This window comes from Acaromyces ingoldii (genome assembly GCF_003144295.1).
Source record: "Acaromyces ingoldii strain MCA 4198 unplaced genomic scaffold FA10scaffold_6, whole genome shotgun sequence".
NCBI lineage: Eukaryota > Fungi > Basidiomycota > Exobasidiomycetes > Exobasidiales > Cryptobasidiaceae > Acaromyces > Acaromyces ingoldii.
In genome coordinates this window covers 87411-100115 of record NW_020290252.1, presented here as the reverse complement: position 1 = coordinate 100115, position 12705 = coordinate 87411, and the positions used below count along the sequence as shown (strand labels likewise).

At 65.1% G+C, this 12705-nt stretch overlaps 4 protein-coding genes across 4 annotated transcripts; 2 read left to right on the top strand and 2 right to left on the bottom strand.

Moving 5' to 3' along the window:
• Positions 1-30: 30 nt before the first annotated feature.
• On the top strand, positions 31-3494 carry FA10DRAFT_303783 (hypothetical protein; the record flags this gene model as incomplete). Its single annotated transcript, XM_025525284.1, has 3 exons — positions 31-203; positions 255-539; positions 614-3494. Exons 1-3 carry the CDS (start codon positions 157-159, stop codon positions 3492-3494), a joined length of 3213 nt encoding a protein of 1070 aa, XP_025374865.1. The 5' UTR covers positions 31-156.
• Positions 3495-3744: 250 nt separating this feature from the next.
• On the top strand, positions 3745-6435 carry FA10DRAFT_174240 (hypothetical protein). Its single transcript, XM_025518249.1, has 2 exons — positions 3745-4627; positions 4683-6435. The coding sequence occupies exons 1-2, from the start codon at positions 3995-3997 to the stop codon at positions 6336-6338; spliced, it is 2289 nt and encodes a 762-aa protein (XP_025374864.1). The 5' UTR covers positions 3745-3994; the 3' UTR covers positions 6339-6435.
• On the bottom strand, positions 6436-9630 carry FA10DRAFT_174241 (hypothetical protein). Its single transcript, XM_025518250.1, has one exon. It carries the CDS (start codon positions 9557-9559, stop codon positions 6533-6535), a length of 3027 nt encoding a protein of 1008 aa, XP_025374863.1. The 5' UTR covers positions 9560-9630; the 3' UTR covers positions 6436-6532.
• On the bottom strand, positions 9417-12646 carry FA10DRAFT_303780 (kinase-like protein). The gene is made up of 3 exons (XM_025525283.1): positions 12191-12646; positions 11855-12131; positions 9417-11789 (listed from the first exon to the last, which is right to left on the bottom strand). The coding sequence occupies exons 1-3, from the start codon at positions 12233-12235 to the stop codon at positions 9829-9831; spliced, it is 2283 nt and encodes a 760-aa protein (XP_025374862.1). The 5' UTR covers positions 12236-12646; the 3' UTR covers positions 9417-9828.
• Positions 12647-12705: the final 59 nt, after the last annotated feature.

Sequence of the window (12705 nt, the reverse complement as noted above, 5' to 3'; positions counted from 1 at the left end):
GGCCGAGGATAAGCTCAGACCAGGCAGGCAGGCGACCACTTACTCACTCCCATTGATTGGCACTATCCACCCCCCCTTCCCCTTCCCCTTCCCCATTAGATATCCTGAGATCCACACACGCTCGCTACTTTTACCACTACGGCGCCCTATGTGAGGATGTCGTCTGAGCCCTACTTTCACGACACGCCTGTCCGGCCGACGAGGTGAGTTGCGTGTCGTGCCCTAGTGAGCGAGTCTGACCCCTTTCTATCTAGGCAACCATCGCAGCATGTTGCCTCACCGCGCGCACGGGGCAGGGGCGCGGGACCGGCCATCTTCAACAACCCGCACGCGCAATCACAGTCGCCATCCCTGCCACCGCACGACGAGTACTTTGGGAACCCTCACGCGGCAGGAGGCGTGGCCATGACGCAGGACTTCTATGGCCAGCCGCCGCCGCCGTCCTTACACGAGAGCAGCTACAACAATGAGGGTGCGAGCGCCTACTCCGCTCCGACGGCCTCGTCTCAGCAGGGCCTGCGACACCGCACGGGCGAGAGGTGAGTCAAGGACAAAAAGGCGGCGACGGCCGCCGGCGCGCTTCCCAATTTTGGACTCTTGAGGACTGACAAAGGGGAGACACGCACACGAACAGCATCTCGCGAAATTACCCCTACGCACCTCCCGCGGCGCCGTTTATGAACGACGGACGCGTTGGAACTCCGTCGTCGTCGTCGGCAGCAGGACAGGGCTACGACGACGAGTCGATCTATTCGCGCTACGAAAAGGCGTGGGACGACGGACAGTCGCAGACACCCTCACAGCAAGGCCACATGGACGGCTTCTACACCAGGCCCTACAACGGCCCACCCGGCGGCGGCGGGGCTGGACCCTACCAGATGCCACACGGCGCCGCAACGGCATCGACAGCCAACGGCAGCCACGTCATGCTCGCTCACGGCTCCCAGGCGGGCCACGAGAGCATCGAGATGGGACCTGGCGGCGCATACAAGGAGCAGCCTGGCTTTGCAGCACCGGGCTATGGCCAAGGCTACGGCCAGGGGGGATACGGTCCCGGCTACGAACAGCAGCAACAAGGGTACGGACAAGGATACGGACAAGGCTACGGACCGGGTGGGCCAGGAGGACCAGGAATGGGAGGCGACGCAGGCTACCCCGGCGGTTTTGTCTCGTTTGCCGCGCCGGGCACTCTCATCGCACGAGCGCAGCCCAACGCAGCGGCTGCGCGCATCGGCGGCTATGGCGAGTCGTACAACGAGATCAAGGGCCGGCTGATGCGCAAGCGCACCGTCAAGCGCGTCGCCCTCACCAACGGCAACCTCGTCCTCGACGTGCCCATCCCCGGCTCCCTCTGCCGCGGCCACCAGGGCGAGGAGTTCACCACGATGCGCTACACGGCCGCCACGTGCGACCCCAACAACTGGGTCGCCGACCGCTTCACGCTGCGACCCTGGGTCATGGGCCGCAAGACGGAATTGGCGATTGTCATGACGTCGTACAACGAGGACGAGCAGCTGCTGTTCAACACGCTGGGCGCCGTCATGAAGAATGTCGCCTACCTCGCCTCGCGCACGCGTTCAAAGACGTGGGGCGCCGATGCCTGGAAGAAGGTCGTCGTCTTTATCATTGGCGACGGACGCAAAAAGGCAAACGAGCGCATGCTCAAGATGCTCAGCTGCTACGGCATCTTCCAGGAGGGCGCCATGAAGGACCACGTCCTCGACAAGGAGGTCACGGCCCACGTCTTTGAGCTCACGACGCAGGTCGTCGTTGGGCCCGATGGCTCCGTCGAGGTGGCAAAGTGCCCTGTCCAGCTCGTCTTTTGCCTCAAGGAGAAAAACGAAAAGAAGATCAACTCCCACCGCTGGTTCTTCAACGCCTTTTGCCGCCAGCTCGACCCCAACGTCACCGTGCTCCTCGATGTCGGCACCCGGCCCACTGGCCGCTCCATCTACCACCTCTGGAAGCAGTTTGACAAGCACGCCAAGATCGGCGGTGCCTGTGGCGAGATTGCCGTCGATGTCGGCACTGGCGGCTGGCGGCTCATCAACCCGCTTGTGGCCTCGCAGAACTTTGAGTACAAGATGTCCAACATCCTCGACAAGCCCCTCGAGTCCGTCTTTGGCTTCATTGGCGTCCTTCCCGGCGCCTTTTCCGCCTACCGCTGGCAGGCACTCAAGGGCCGGCCCCTGGAGGCCTACTTCAAGGGCGAGGCCCTGCACAACGGCACCCTCGCAGGCGGCTCGTTTATCAACAACCTCTACCTCGCCGAGGACCGCATCCTCTGCTTCGAGCTCGTCACCAAGACGGGCGAGGCGTGGCTCCTCAAGTACGTCAAGGCTGCCCGGGCGACGACGGACGTGCCGGACCGCGTCGCCGAGCTCATCAGCCAGCGCCGGCGCTGGCTCAACGGCTCCCTCTTTGCCAGCATCTATGCCGTCTTCCACTGGTACCGCATCTGGTCCTCGGGCCAGGGCTTCCTGCGCAAGCTCGTGCTCCAGCTCCAGATGATCTACAACCTCGTCCAGATCATCTTTACCTGGACCTCGCTCGCCAACTTTTTCCTCTCCATGTACTTTCTCATGCAGAGCGCCACGTCGAACGCAGCCAAGGATCCGTTTGGTGGCCAGGGCGCCGCCGTGTTTGAGGTCTGCCAGAACGTCTTTGTGGCCCTCGTCGTCATCGTCGTCGTTGCCAGCCTTGGTAGCCGGCCACAGGGCTTCAATGCCATGTACACCGTCTGCATCATCGCCTTTGGCACCCTCTTTTCCCTCCTTCTCTACTGCACCGGCTGGACCATCTACCTCCAGCTCGACCAGGCCCACCTCCTCACGCCCGGCGGCTGGACCTCGTCGCACGTCCTCAAGCTCATCCTCGGCCACTCGGGCATCCGCTCCATTGTCATCTCCATCGTCTCCACCTACGTTCTCTGGCTCCTCGCCTCGATCTGGATGCTGGACCCCTGGCACATGCTCACCTGCATCGTCCAGTACCTCTTCCTCATGCCCACCTACATTACCATTCTCTCCATCTACTCGCTTGCCAACCTGCACGATGTCAGCTGGGGCACCAAGGGCGACAATGGGGCTGCGACGGACCTGGGCCACGCCAAGGCGCAAAAGGGCAAGGACGGCGAGACGGTGGTGGAGGCCAAGGTGCCCACGTCGGCCGCCGACGCCGAGGAGCTGTGGCAGCACGCGCAGATGGACCTGGCGCAGCCCAAGAAGGAAGTCAAGCAGAAGCGGAGCAAGGCCGTCAAGGAGTCGGACCACAAGCAGAACTTCCGCACCAATTTCTTGCTCGCCTGGCTCGGCTCCAATGCCTTTCTCGTCATCTTTTTCACCAGCAGTTGGTGGAACCACTATACAAAGGTCGATCTCGGCCTGACGACGAACCCGTACCTGCAGGCGCTCTTCTGGAGCACCGCTGTGCTGGCCGCCATCCGTGCCTCGGGCTCGCTGCTGTACATCATCTTTCGCCTCTTTGGCCACTAGGTCCGCGCTCTCTGCTGTTTTCAATCCCAGTCCTTTCCTGTCCATCGCTGTTTTCATTTTTGCTCCCTCTTTTGCCTGGCCCGACTGACTCTCCGCTGCCGTCGCCAAACAACGGCCGGCACACGCACAGAGGCAGAGAGACAGAGACAGAGACAGAGTGCAGCAGCGTGCAGCGCCGCCCCGGCCCGTGCGCCGCCCTTCCCTCTCTCTCTCTCTCTTTCTCGCCTCCGTCTTTTCCCCTTGGCCTCCCTCTCGCCCCATTGCTGTGCCTGCTCGCCGTCGTCATCGTCACCGCGACAGGCACCCGAACTCCTCCTCTGCACCGACGCCCCCTTCCACTCTCTCTTTTGTTTTCTGGTTTTTGCACGGCCGTCCGTCGCCGCGGCCGCGAACAGCCGCCGGGAGGGTTCGCCCACTTTTTCTCTCCTTTTCCTGTCTCTTTCCCCCAAGCAGCAGCAGCAGCAGCAGCAGCAACAGAAGCAGTAGCAGCAGAGACACAAATGATGCTCGTCGAGGACATGCTTGTCGCCGCCGCTGACGGCCAGCGAGGGGCGGGCGTCTCGAGCGCCGATCTTTTTTTCCTCTCGTCGTCTGCCTCGTTTGACGCGATGCAGGCCGGGATGGGCACGGTGGCAGGCCAGGACAACGACAAAGACAGCGATGATGGCGACGATGGTGGTGGTGGTGGCGTCGAGGAGGAGGTAGCTAACACGTATGGATGCGCCTATGGCCAGGGCGGCACGGTGAGCTGGAGCGCGTGCGAGGACCGTGTCGGGCTGCACCACATCACTACCAACACCACTGCCACGCCACAGGGCAGTGGGCCAGCAGCGACGATTGACGGTGGCTGCTCCAGGACGGCCAGGCTCACCTCGCGCCCCTTTTTCGCAGACGACGGCGACGCACCACAGCAGTCGCAGCCGCAGCAGCAGTCGTTTGTCATGGACGGGGGAGCCTGGGACAGCTGGATAGCCTCGTTGTCGACGACGCAGAACGAGGCTCTGTTTGCGCTCCAGGCCACGACGGTCGAGGATGGTTTTTCGCTGCCCACGAACCAGCAAACGCCCGCGTCGGCGTCGGCATCGTCGGCCTCGACGCTGGCCTCCTTTTCGTGGCGCTTGGATGACAGTCCCGTGAGTGCAATAAATGCTGAGTCGGACGAGCACCGCTCACCTTCTGTCGAAATAGACGAGCACAGCAGCGAGCATGGAGCCATCGACACCGACGACGCCGTCATGGGCCAGGGCAACGGTTGGAGAGGTGGTTCAGCAGCAGCAGCAGCAGCAGCAGCACGAGGCAGCACCACCGACGAAGAAGGGCGACTGGCCGTGGCAGAGCATGCTCGATGCCACTGCTGCCCTCTCGACGGCCAATAAAGACGAGAGGTGCTTCGAGTGCGGCTGGACGTTGGCAAGCGCCCTGTCAGTCGCCGAGGGCAGCAGCCACAACGACGAGGGCAAGCTGCGCATCCTGAGCCGCCACCCGGCGCTGCAGGCCAACGACGCAGGCCGTGCCTACCTCTGCTCGCGCTGCGCCCGGTCGGACAAGTACGAGCTGCTGAGTACAAAGGAGGCCCAGCGGCGCTTCCGGCTCAAGCGCAAGGGCGCCAGCGAGCTCCTGCGGCAGGTGCCCCACGTTCGCGTGGGCAGCAGCAAAAAGTACTGGGTCCACCACCTCCAGTGGGTCGCCGACTGCAGCCAGGCACTCGCAGGCCCAGACGACGACGTCGTCGTCGACGGCGCAGAAGACGTCGCAAAGGCAGCGCCCCAGCCAGCTACAAAACAGAGGCAGCAGCAGCACCAGAACGACGACTCGACCAAGCGCAAAAAGAGGGCGCGGACCGCCTCGGCGCAGCACCACGGCGCCGCCGCCTCACCGTGGGAAATGGCCCTGGCGATGAGCGGTGTCATCATGCCCGTGACGCTGACGATGTCTGGCTCGTGCAGCCAGGCGCCCGTGTCGCATCAGGACACGCTCCCGAGGGAGCCGCAGCAGCAGCAGCAGCAAGACAACGACGACGAGGCGGCCAGAGCAGAGGCCTTTCTAGCCCAGTTTCGCTACACCGACCTGTTTGGCCACCTCGAGGCTGCGTCCTGGGCTGCACCTTCCTTTGACTGGCCCAGCACTGGCGAGAGCGACTGTCTCGGTCTGGTTGCCGAGTCCATGTCTCTGTGTGCGCCTCCTCCCCGCAGCCTGACAGACGCAGTCGGTGAGCCACTGGAAGAGTGCGAGGCATCGTGCACCTCGACGCCCTTCTACACCGACGACAACGGACCCGGAGACGAAGAGGACAGTGACAGCGAGGACAGCGAGGACGTGCTGTCGGCCCAAGAGGTCAAGCAGCGCGCGGCCCAGCGCAAGGTTGAGCTGGACCAGATCCGGCGAGACGTCCGCCTCGAGCACCTGTTCAGCGCCATGAAGCGCCTCGATCGGGGTCCGTGTCACGCTGATGCCGACGCCGACGCCGACGTCAAGTGCAACGACGACGATGAAGACAGTGGCAGCAACGGTAACGACAGGAGCACAACGCACGAGGAAATGTTCGACTGGATCAGCACCAGGGCCGGCGCACAGCACCAAGAGGCCCTCCACGCCTTTGTCGCAGGCCGGTGGAAGGAGCTCGACGAGCGATGTGGGGGCATGGGCCCCTGCGAGGTCGAGCGCATGGCCGCCTACCTCAGCCACAATCCACCGCAGCCCCAGCAGAAGGGACCTGCCGCAGAGGCGCCCGCAGAGACTCCCGCAGAGGTTGCCGCGGTGGCTCCAACGGAGGAGGACGGTCCGCCTCCCCGCCCGCCCCACTCCAACGGCTATCCCTTTGAGACGCTCGTCTCTCTTCACTAGAAGGACTTCTTCCTGGGACACACATCTCCCTTCACTAAACGTCCCCTCTCTGAGGAGCACGCCTTCCTTCACTAGCAGGATCACCTCCTGGGACACAAGTCTCCCCTCCCAAAAAGGCCCTCTCATCACAAGCACCCCCCTCCTGTACATGCAAGCAGATTGACAGACCAAGAGAAATTACCATTCACATAGACTTACTCGCCAATGCGCTTGACACTCTCCCAGATCTGGCTCCACCAGAGCCTGTCCTCGTCTGAGCCCGTGTGGCACCTTCTCCTGACGATGTCGCGCGTGCGGTGCCAGGGCCCTTGCTCGTTTGTCGCTGCGAGCCGTGCGGCTGCGTCGTGCCGCCTCTGCGTCTTGGCCTCTGCGCCAAAGCGGAGGAGCATGCCGATCGTCTTGGCGTCGGGCCTGGCGCCCGCGTGGGCCATGTCGCCCAGCACGACGTCGGTTGCCTCGTCGAGGCGGCCGACGCGGCAGAGGAACTCGACGTAGGCGTCCCAGGCGCTCTTGTTGGGCGCCGCGCCGTCTGCCAGCATGGCCCGACCGCTCTTCCAGGCACGCCGGCCGGTGCCCTCGTAGCGAAAGCGGCCGGCGCTGTTGCGCGCGCCGGCGGCGGCGCGGCCGCACAGGTCCATCAGCACAGCGAGGGTGCTCTGGCCAATGGCAGCGTGCGCCAGCACGAGGCGGTTCCAGATGTCGAGGCCGCGGTCAAAGAGGCCGACGCGGTTGTATGCGTCCATCAGGGCCGTGAGGAGCGGCATGTCGGGCTGGATCCACGTCGAGCGCTGGAGGATGGCGTGGATGGCGATAATGGAGCGGCGCAGCGACTCGAGCTCGTCGTGCAGCTGCTGCTGCTCGTCGGAGGAGGAGGCTGGCTCACCATGGGGAACGGTGCCACGCTGGAGGAGCGACGTGGCGGCCTTGGCAAAGTAGTCGAGGAGCGTCGTGTAGGCCTTTGCGCCCAGCTCGACGCCCGAGTGGCGCATGTCGTCGACGATGGACATGACCATCTCGGCCGGCGGCTTGCGGGCCGAGGCCAGGCGGAGCTTGGAAAAGGTGTCGAGGATGACGAGCCATCCCGCGGGGCCCCCGAATGCGTCGCTGCTGCTGCTGATGCTCCTACCACCCTCGTCCATGTCATGGTGCTGCTCCCGGGGCACGACGGCACGCAGCGCAGCCTCGTACACATCAAAGGCCTCGTCGTACGACTGGCTGGCCTTGAGGAGGAGGATGAGCTGGGCGAGGCGGCTCTTGGCGTCGAGGCGCTCAAACGGCCGCTGGCGCCGGCCACCGCGGGCGAGGAGAGCCTTTGCGCTGGCCATGTCGCGCGCCTGTGCGCAGGCCGACAGCAGGGCATTGTACAGGCCCAGGTCTGGGTCCGGCACGGCGTCGTAGAGCTGGAGGGCGCGGGACAGCGAGGGCAGGTAGCTGGATGTGTAGGCGAGCAGGAGCGGGTGGACGAGGGCGTTGTCGGGCGGGCCGTCGATGGCGCGGAGGGCGCGCTGGTAGAGGTCGTCGGCCTCGCGGATCTGGCCGGGCGTGGGTGGGCTTGGCTGCAGCGGCGGCGATGACGACGACGACGACGACGACGACGACGACGACGATGACGAGCTGTGGTTCAAAAGCGAGGGCGACTGGCCGAGGAGCGCGCGCATGGCAATGGCGTACGCGCGCTTGTCTGCCGCCACGCCCAGGAGCGACGAGAGCCGGCTCAGCACGGCGGCGGCGTCGTCGTCAGTCTCGACGGAGGCGAGCAGGCCGGGCGCCTGGAGCAGGAGCGCATACGTCTCGGCCGTGGGACGGAGCTTGCCGTTGGCGATGGCCCTCTGTGCCAGCTCGAGGGCCGCATCGGCGCCGTCGGCCAGTGACTTGTAGATGAGGAGGGCGTGCCACAGGCTGCGCTGCGCCGGGATGCTTGCCTCGGCGTGGATGTCACCGCCGTCGCTGTCGATGAGGAGCCTGCGATGGGCCTCGTCGGCGACACGCGCTGCCTCGGGACGGTGTGCGCCGCCGGGGATGCGGGCGATGCCGTTGAGAAAGAAGGCGAGGCTGTCGGTGCGCTGCGCTGCGAGCTGGGCCAGGAAGGCCGTCTCGTCGGCGAGGCGCAGCGCGCGGCGCACCTGGCCCGCACCGAGGAGGACAGCCATGTACAGGTCGCGGGCCAGGGCCTCGGGCGGGGTGGCGGTCCTGCGCTGCATGCGCCACGCCAGACGCGCGCCCCACGCATCCCGGCGCCTGCGAAAGGCATCGAGCACGAGGGCCCAGTCGGCAGACCGGGTCTGGAAGACAGGAAAGCGGCGCCGGAGCTCGACGAGGTAGTGCAGCACCTCGCGCGGCGCCACGGCGCCATCACTTGTTGCTCTTGGAGGCCCTTCTGACGGCGATGGCCACGAAGGCGACGAAGAAGAAGGCGACGAGGAAGAAGGCGACGAGGAAGAAGGCGACGAGGAAGAAGGTGACGTGGAAGAAGGCGACGTGGAAGAAGGTGACGAGGAAGAAGACGACGGCGACGAGAGAGGCGACGGGTGCCGGGACAGCCGCGGCACCTGCGCCGCCAGCGCCCGCACGGCGTAGTGGCAGTCGAGCGGGCCGTAGGTGTGGCCGAGCAGACGGGGCATGTCCTCGAACATGCGCAGTGCCAGCCGCGCATCCTCGGCCGCGCCCTCGTCCAGGTGGTCCCTGTCCCCGTCGCCGTCGCCGTGGTAGTCGTCGGCGGCGGCGGTGCTGGCCCGTCGCTTGCCTGCGCGCTTCGTCGAGAGGAGCATGCGCACGGCGGTGCGGATGTCGTGCCTGATGTGCTCGGGAGCGCTGCGCGGCGCCGCCGACTCGAGGTGCGCCCGGAGTGGCGGATAGGTGCGATGGACAGCCGCGACGTCGCCGGCATCGACGGCGCGCTGGAACGCCAGGACGGCAGGGGCGGGCGCTGCTGCTGCTGCCTCGTTTGCAGTCCATCGCTCGGCCTCTGCTTCCTGCTGCATCCCCGCCCCGTCCCCGGCGAGGCTGTCCGGGCGGGGCGCATGGCCCTGGCGGCCAAAGAAGAAGTGCGAGAAGCGCGAGGGCCTTGCGCGCGCCTGGCCCATCAGAGGCGCCGTCGTCGACAGCGTCGCCGCCTGCCGCGTGACTGTCGCCGTGGCCGTCGCCGTGGCTGTCCCTGTCACCGCAGCTCCTCTCCCCAGCCGCGCGCAGCTCGACAGCGCCACGCCTCTGGCCCCCGTCATGCTAGAGGGGCAGATGTGCCTCTGTTCTTGCGAGCTTCTGTGCGCCCAGTCGCCTGCGAGAAGATCTGCACTCCTCTTGCACTTTTTTCTTTTACTTTTCAGAACGGACGCGTCTCTTTCCAAGTAAAGAACTGGAAACTGACGGATTCAAGCTCCACACAAGTACATCAGGTTGAGACAGGAGAGACAAGAGAGACAAGACATAAGAAAGGGGCAGGCTCCAGGAAGAGGAAAGAGATTAGGGGGAGGGGAGGAGGATACGGTCGTCATCAAGGGTCCATGTCTACGTCAGATACCGGCCTGCCCGCGGCCTCTTCTTCTGCCTCGCTCATCTTTGCATCGCCGCCGTTGTGCTGCGCATGGCTCGCCCGCCTCGGCCCGCCGTCGTCATTGCCATCGTCATCGTCGTCGTCGTCCATCTGCATCTTGCTCATGCCCAGGCTCGCGCCCGCCAGGCCAAAGCCGCCCGAGCCACGGCGCCCGCCGAAGCTGCCGGCGACGCTGCCGTCGTACGTGCCGCTGTAGCTGAACCCTCTGAACTTGTCCTGCACGCTCCTCGAGAGCGGGTTGTCGTCGTCGTCGTCGTCGTCGCCACCGTCTCCACTTTTCCCGCCAGCGACACCGGCGACAGCTTTTGGGCCTACACCTGCATCCTTGGCGCCGTCTTTGCCAATGGCCACGCCGTGCGGGCCATCGCCGCCGCTGCCGTTGTTGTTGAGAATGGCGCCGTTGTGGATGGCCGCCTTGCTCGCATTGGCGTCGCCGTCAAAGCCGGGAATGAAAGCCATCTGCTTCAGGTCCGTCTCGGTGAACTCGGGGTCAAAGTTGGCCACGCTCTCGTCCGACTCGACCGAGGGCTTAAAGGGCGGCGTGAGCTGCTTGCGCGACAGGGCCTCAAAGTCAATGTCCTTGAAAAAGGCATGGTTGCGCAGGTCCGCCGCGTCGTTGACGGCACCCAGGCGGTGCTTGGGGTTGCGGTTGAGAAGACCCTTGACAAACTGCTTGCCGTCGTCGCCAATGGCGCCGCGTGGGAACTTGATCTTGCCAAAGCAAATGTTGCGGTACATCTGCTGCGTGTCCTCGGCGTAAAAGGGGCTCCAGCCACAGCACATTTCAAACAGGAGCACGCCCAGGCTCCAAAAGTCGACGAGCTTGCTGTACCCGCTCTCGTCGAGGAGCACCTCGGGCGCCAGGTACTCGGTGGTGCCGCAAAAGGTGTTGGTCAGCTGGCCAGCGCCCAGGTCGGGCTTGCTGAGGCCAAAGTCGCAGAGGGCCACGTGGCCCGTGGCATCCAGCAGGATGTTCTCTGGCTTGAGGTCCCGGTAGACGATGTCGTACTTGTGCAGGTGCTCGAGGGCGAGGACGAGCTCGGCAATGTAGAAGCGGGCGCGCTCCTCGGTGAAGCGGCCCTCGCGCTGGAGGTGCCAGAAGAGCTCGCCGCCCGACTTGTAGTCGGTGACAAAGTAGAGCTCCTGGGCCGACTGAAAGCTGAACTTGAGCCCGACGAGAAAGGGGCAATCGAGGGACTTTTCGAGAATCTTGCGCTCGCCCATCGTGTGTGTGACCTCCTTCTTGAGCGCAATCTCGCGCTTCGAGAGGACCTTCATGGCATAGATGCGCTTCGTGTCGCGCTTGCGCACCTGGAACACACGCCCAAAGGTGCCCCGGCCAATGAGGCTGAGAAAGTCAAAGTCGGCAGGGGTGAGGTGCTTCTTGGATGTGAGGCGCTCGTAGCGCAGCTGCACCCGGATCTCGCCCCGGCCCTGCTGGTCGTCCTCCTCGGCGTCGTCGCGGGCGACGAGCGGGTACCACTGGTCGGTCGACACGCCGTGGACCATGCGTGGTCGGATGAGGCGCATGCCCAGGAAGCCCTCTTCGGCGGCGTCGCGGTCGTAGACGCTGACAAAGACGGGCTTGTCCGGGTAGACAACATCAAAGGCGGCCTCGTGGTCCCACACGGGGTTGTCCTGCGCGCCGTCGTGCGACGAGGAGGCGGAGGCAGATGACCGGGCCCCCTTGGCCAGCGGCTTGCGTGCGATGAACTCGTTCTGCTCAAACGACACCACGGCGTAGGGCTGGCCCACGTGGGCGCCCAGGTTGCGGCCACCGACGAGCTTGACGGTGAGGCGGCCCCTGGGTGCCGACGTGTTCCTTGTGGCCGTCGCGCTGCCTGCGCTGCTCGTCTCTGGCTTGGCCTTGGCCGGCGGCAGCTTCATGGTGAAGTCCGGGGCTATGTATGCGTTGATGTCAGTCTCTGCGTTGCCCTGCGATCCAGGCCTGCCCTGCTCTGCTCACCAGTCGTCGACACACTCGTCGTGGGCACGCTCGCATGGCTCGTGACGCCGCCGGGCGTCCGGAGGCCGTCGCCCGGCTGCTGCTGCAGCATCGTCTTGAGGCTGCCCCCGCTGTCGCCCCGCTGGTGCGCCATCGACGAGGGAGCCAGCCGGTCGTTGGGTGCGCCACTGGCCGCGGCCGGCGTCGGGGCCGGCGCTGGTGCTGGTGCCGGCGTTAGTGCATCGAACGGGTTGCGCTCCTCGGACTTGGCAGACGACAGCGACGCTTTTGGTGTTTCCTGGCACCACAGATAGTGTCAGCTTGTTTTAAAGTAGCAGCAGCAATACCTTTACTCACCTGGTCGGCGGGCCCAGACCAGATGCGGTTCATCATGTTGGCCATTGTGTGGCTGTCTCTCTCTCCTCACGAGCGGGCGTCCGGCCAAGAGGACGGCAGAGCAAGGCGTGGGTGGTTGATGACCCGGTCAGGCGGCGGCGAGGGCGAGGGCGAGGGCGAGGGCGAGGTCCGTCGACGTGATAGTCGCTTGTGGCGGTGTTCCAACTCCACCCCTTGGGGCCGTGCCGTGCCGTGCCACAAGAAGACGAGTGTGGCGGGCTCCCTGTCCGGGCTGTAGTCTGCGCGGCCGCCCTCTATTTCCCCTCCTGTTGTGTACGCGGCAGCGATCAGCTGTCGGTGGTGTTAGTGGGTGGCGGCGGTGGTTAAGAAAGCGAGCGAACGATGGGCAGGGGGCGCGGGGAGGCCAAGCTAGGCGATCGTTGTGCCTGGAACCCAAAACGGGGACTCCCACTGCTCTCTGGCAAAGCGGACCTAAGAGATTCAAGGGCGCGCGCGCGCGCTGCAGCGCTGTCGAA

What these genes read in the sequence shown, in the direction of transcription:
- FA10DRAFT_174240 (XM_025518249.1), top strand. Translation starts at nt 3,995, where the DNA reads ATGATGCTCGTCGAGGACATGCTTGTCGCCGCCGCTGACGGCCAGCGA. An exon ending in GGCGCTTGGATGACAGTCCC is followed by an intron (nt 4,628 to 4,682) that starts GTGAGTGCAATA and finishes CTGTCGAAATAG; the next exon opens with ACGAGCACAGCAGCGAGCAT.
- FA10DRAFT_303780 (XM_025525283.1), bottom strand. Translation starts at nt 12,235, where the DNA reads ATGGCCAACATGATGAACCGCATCTGGTCTGGGCCCGCCGACCAG. An exon ending in GGTCTGGGCCCGCCGACCAG is followed by an intron (nt 12,132 to 12,190) that starts GTGAGTAAAGGT and finishes CTGTGGTGCCAG; the next exon opens with GAAACACCAAAAGCGTCGCT. An exon ending in GACGAGTGTGTCGACGACTG is followed by an intron (nt 11,790 to 11,854) that starts GTGAGCAGAGCA and finishes ACGCATACATAG; the next exon opens with CCCCGGACTTCACCATGAAG.
- FA10DRAFT_174241 (XM_025518250.1), bottom strand. Translation starts at nt 9,559, where the DNA reads ATGACGGGGGCCAGAGGCGTGGCGCTGTCGAGCTGCGCGCGGCTGGGG.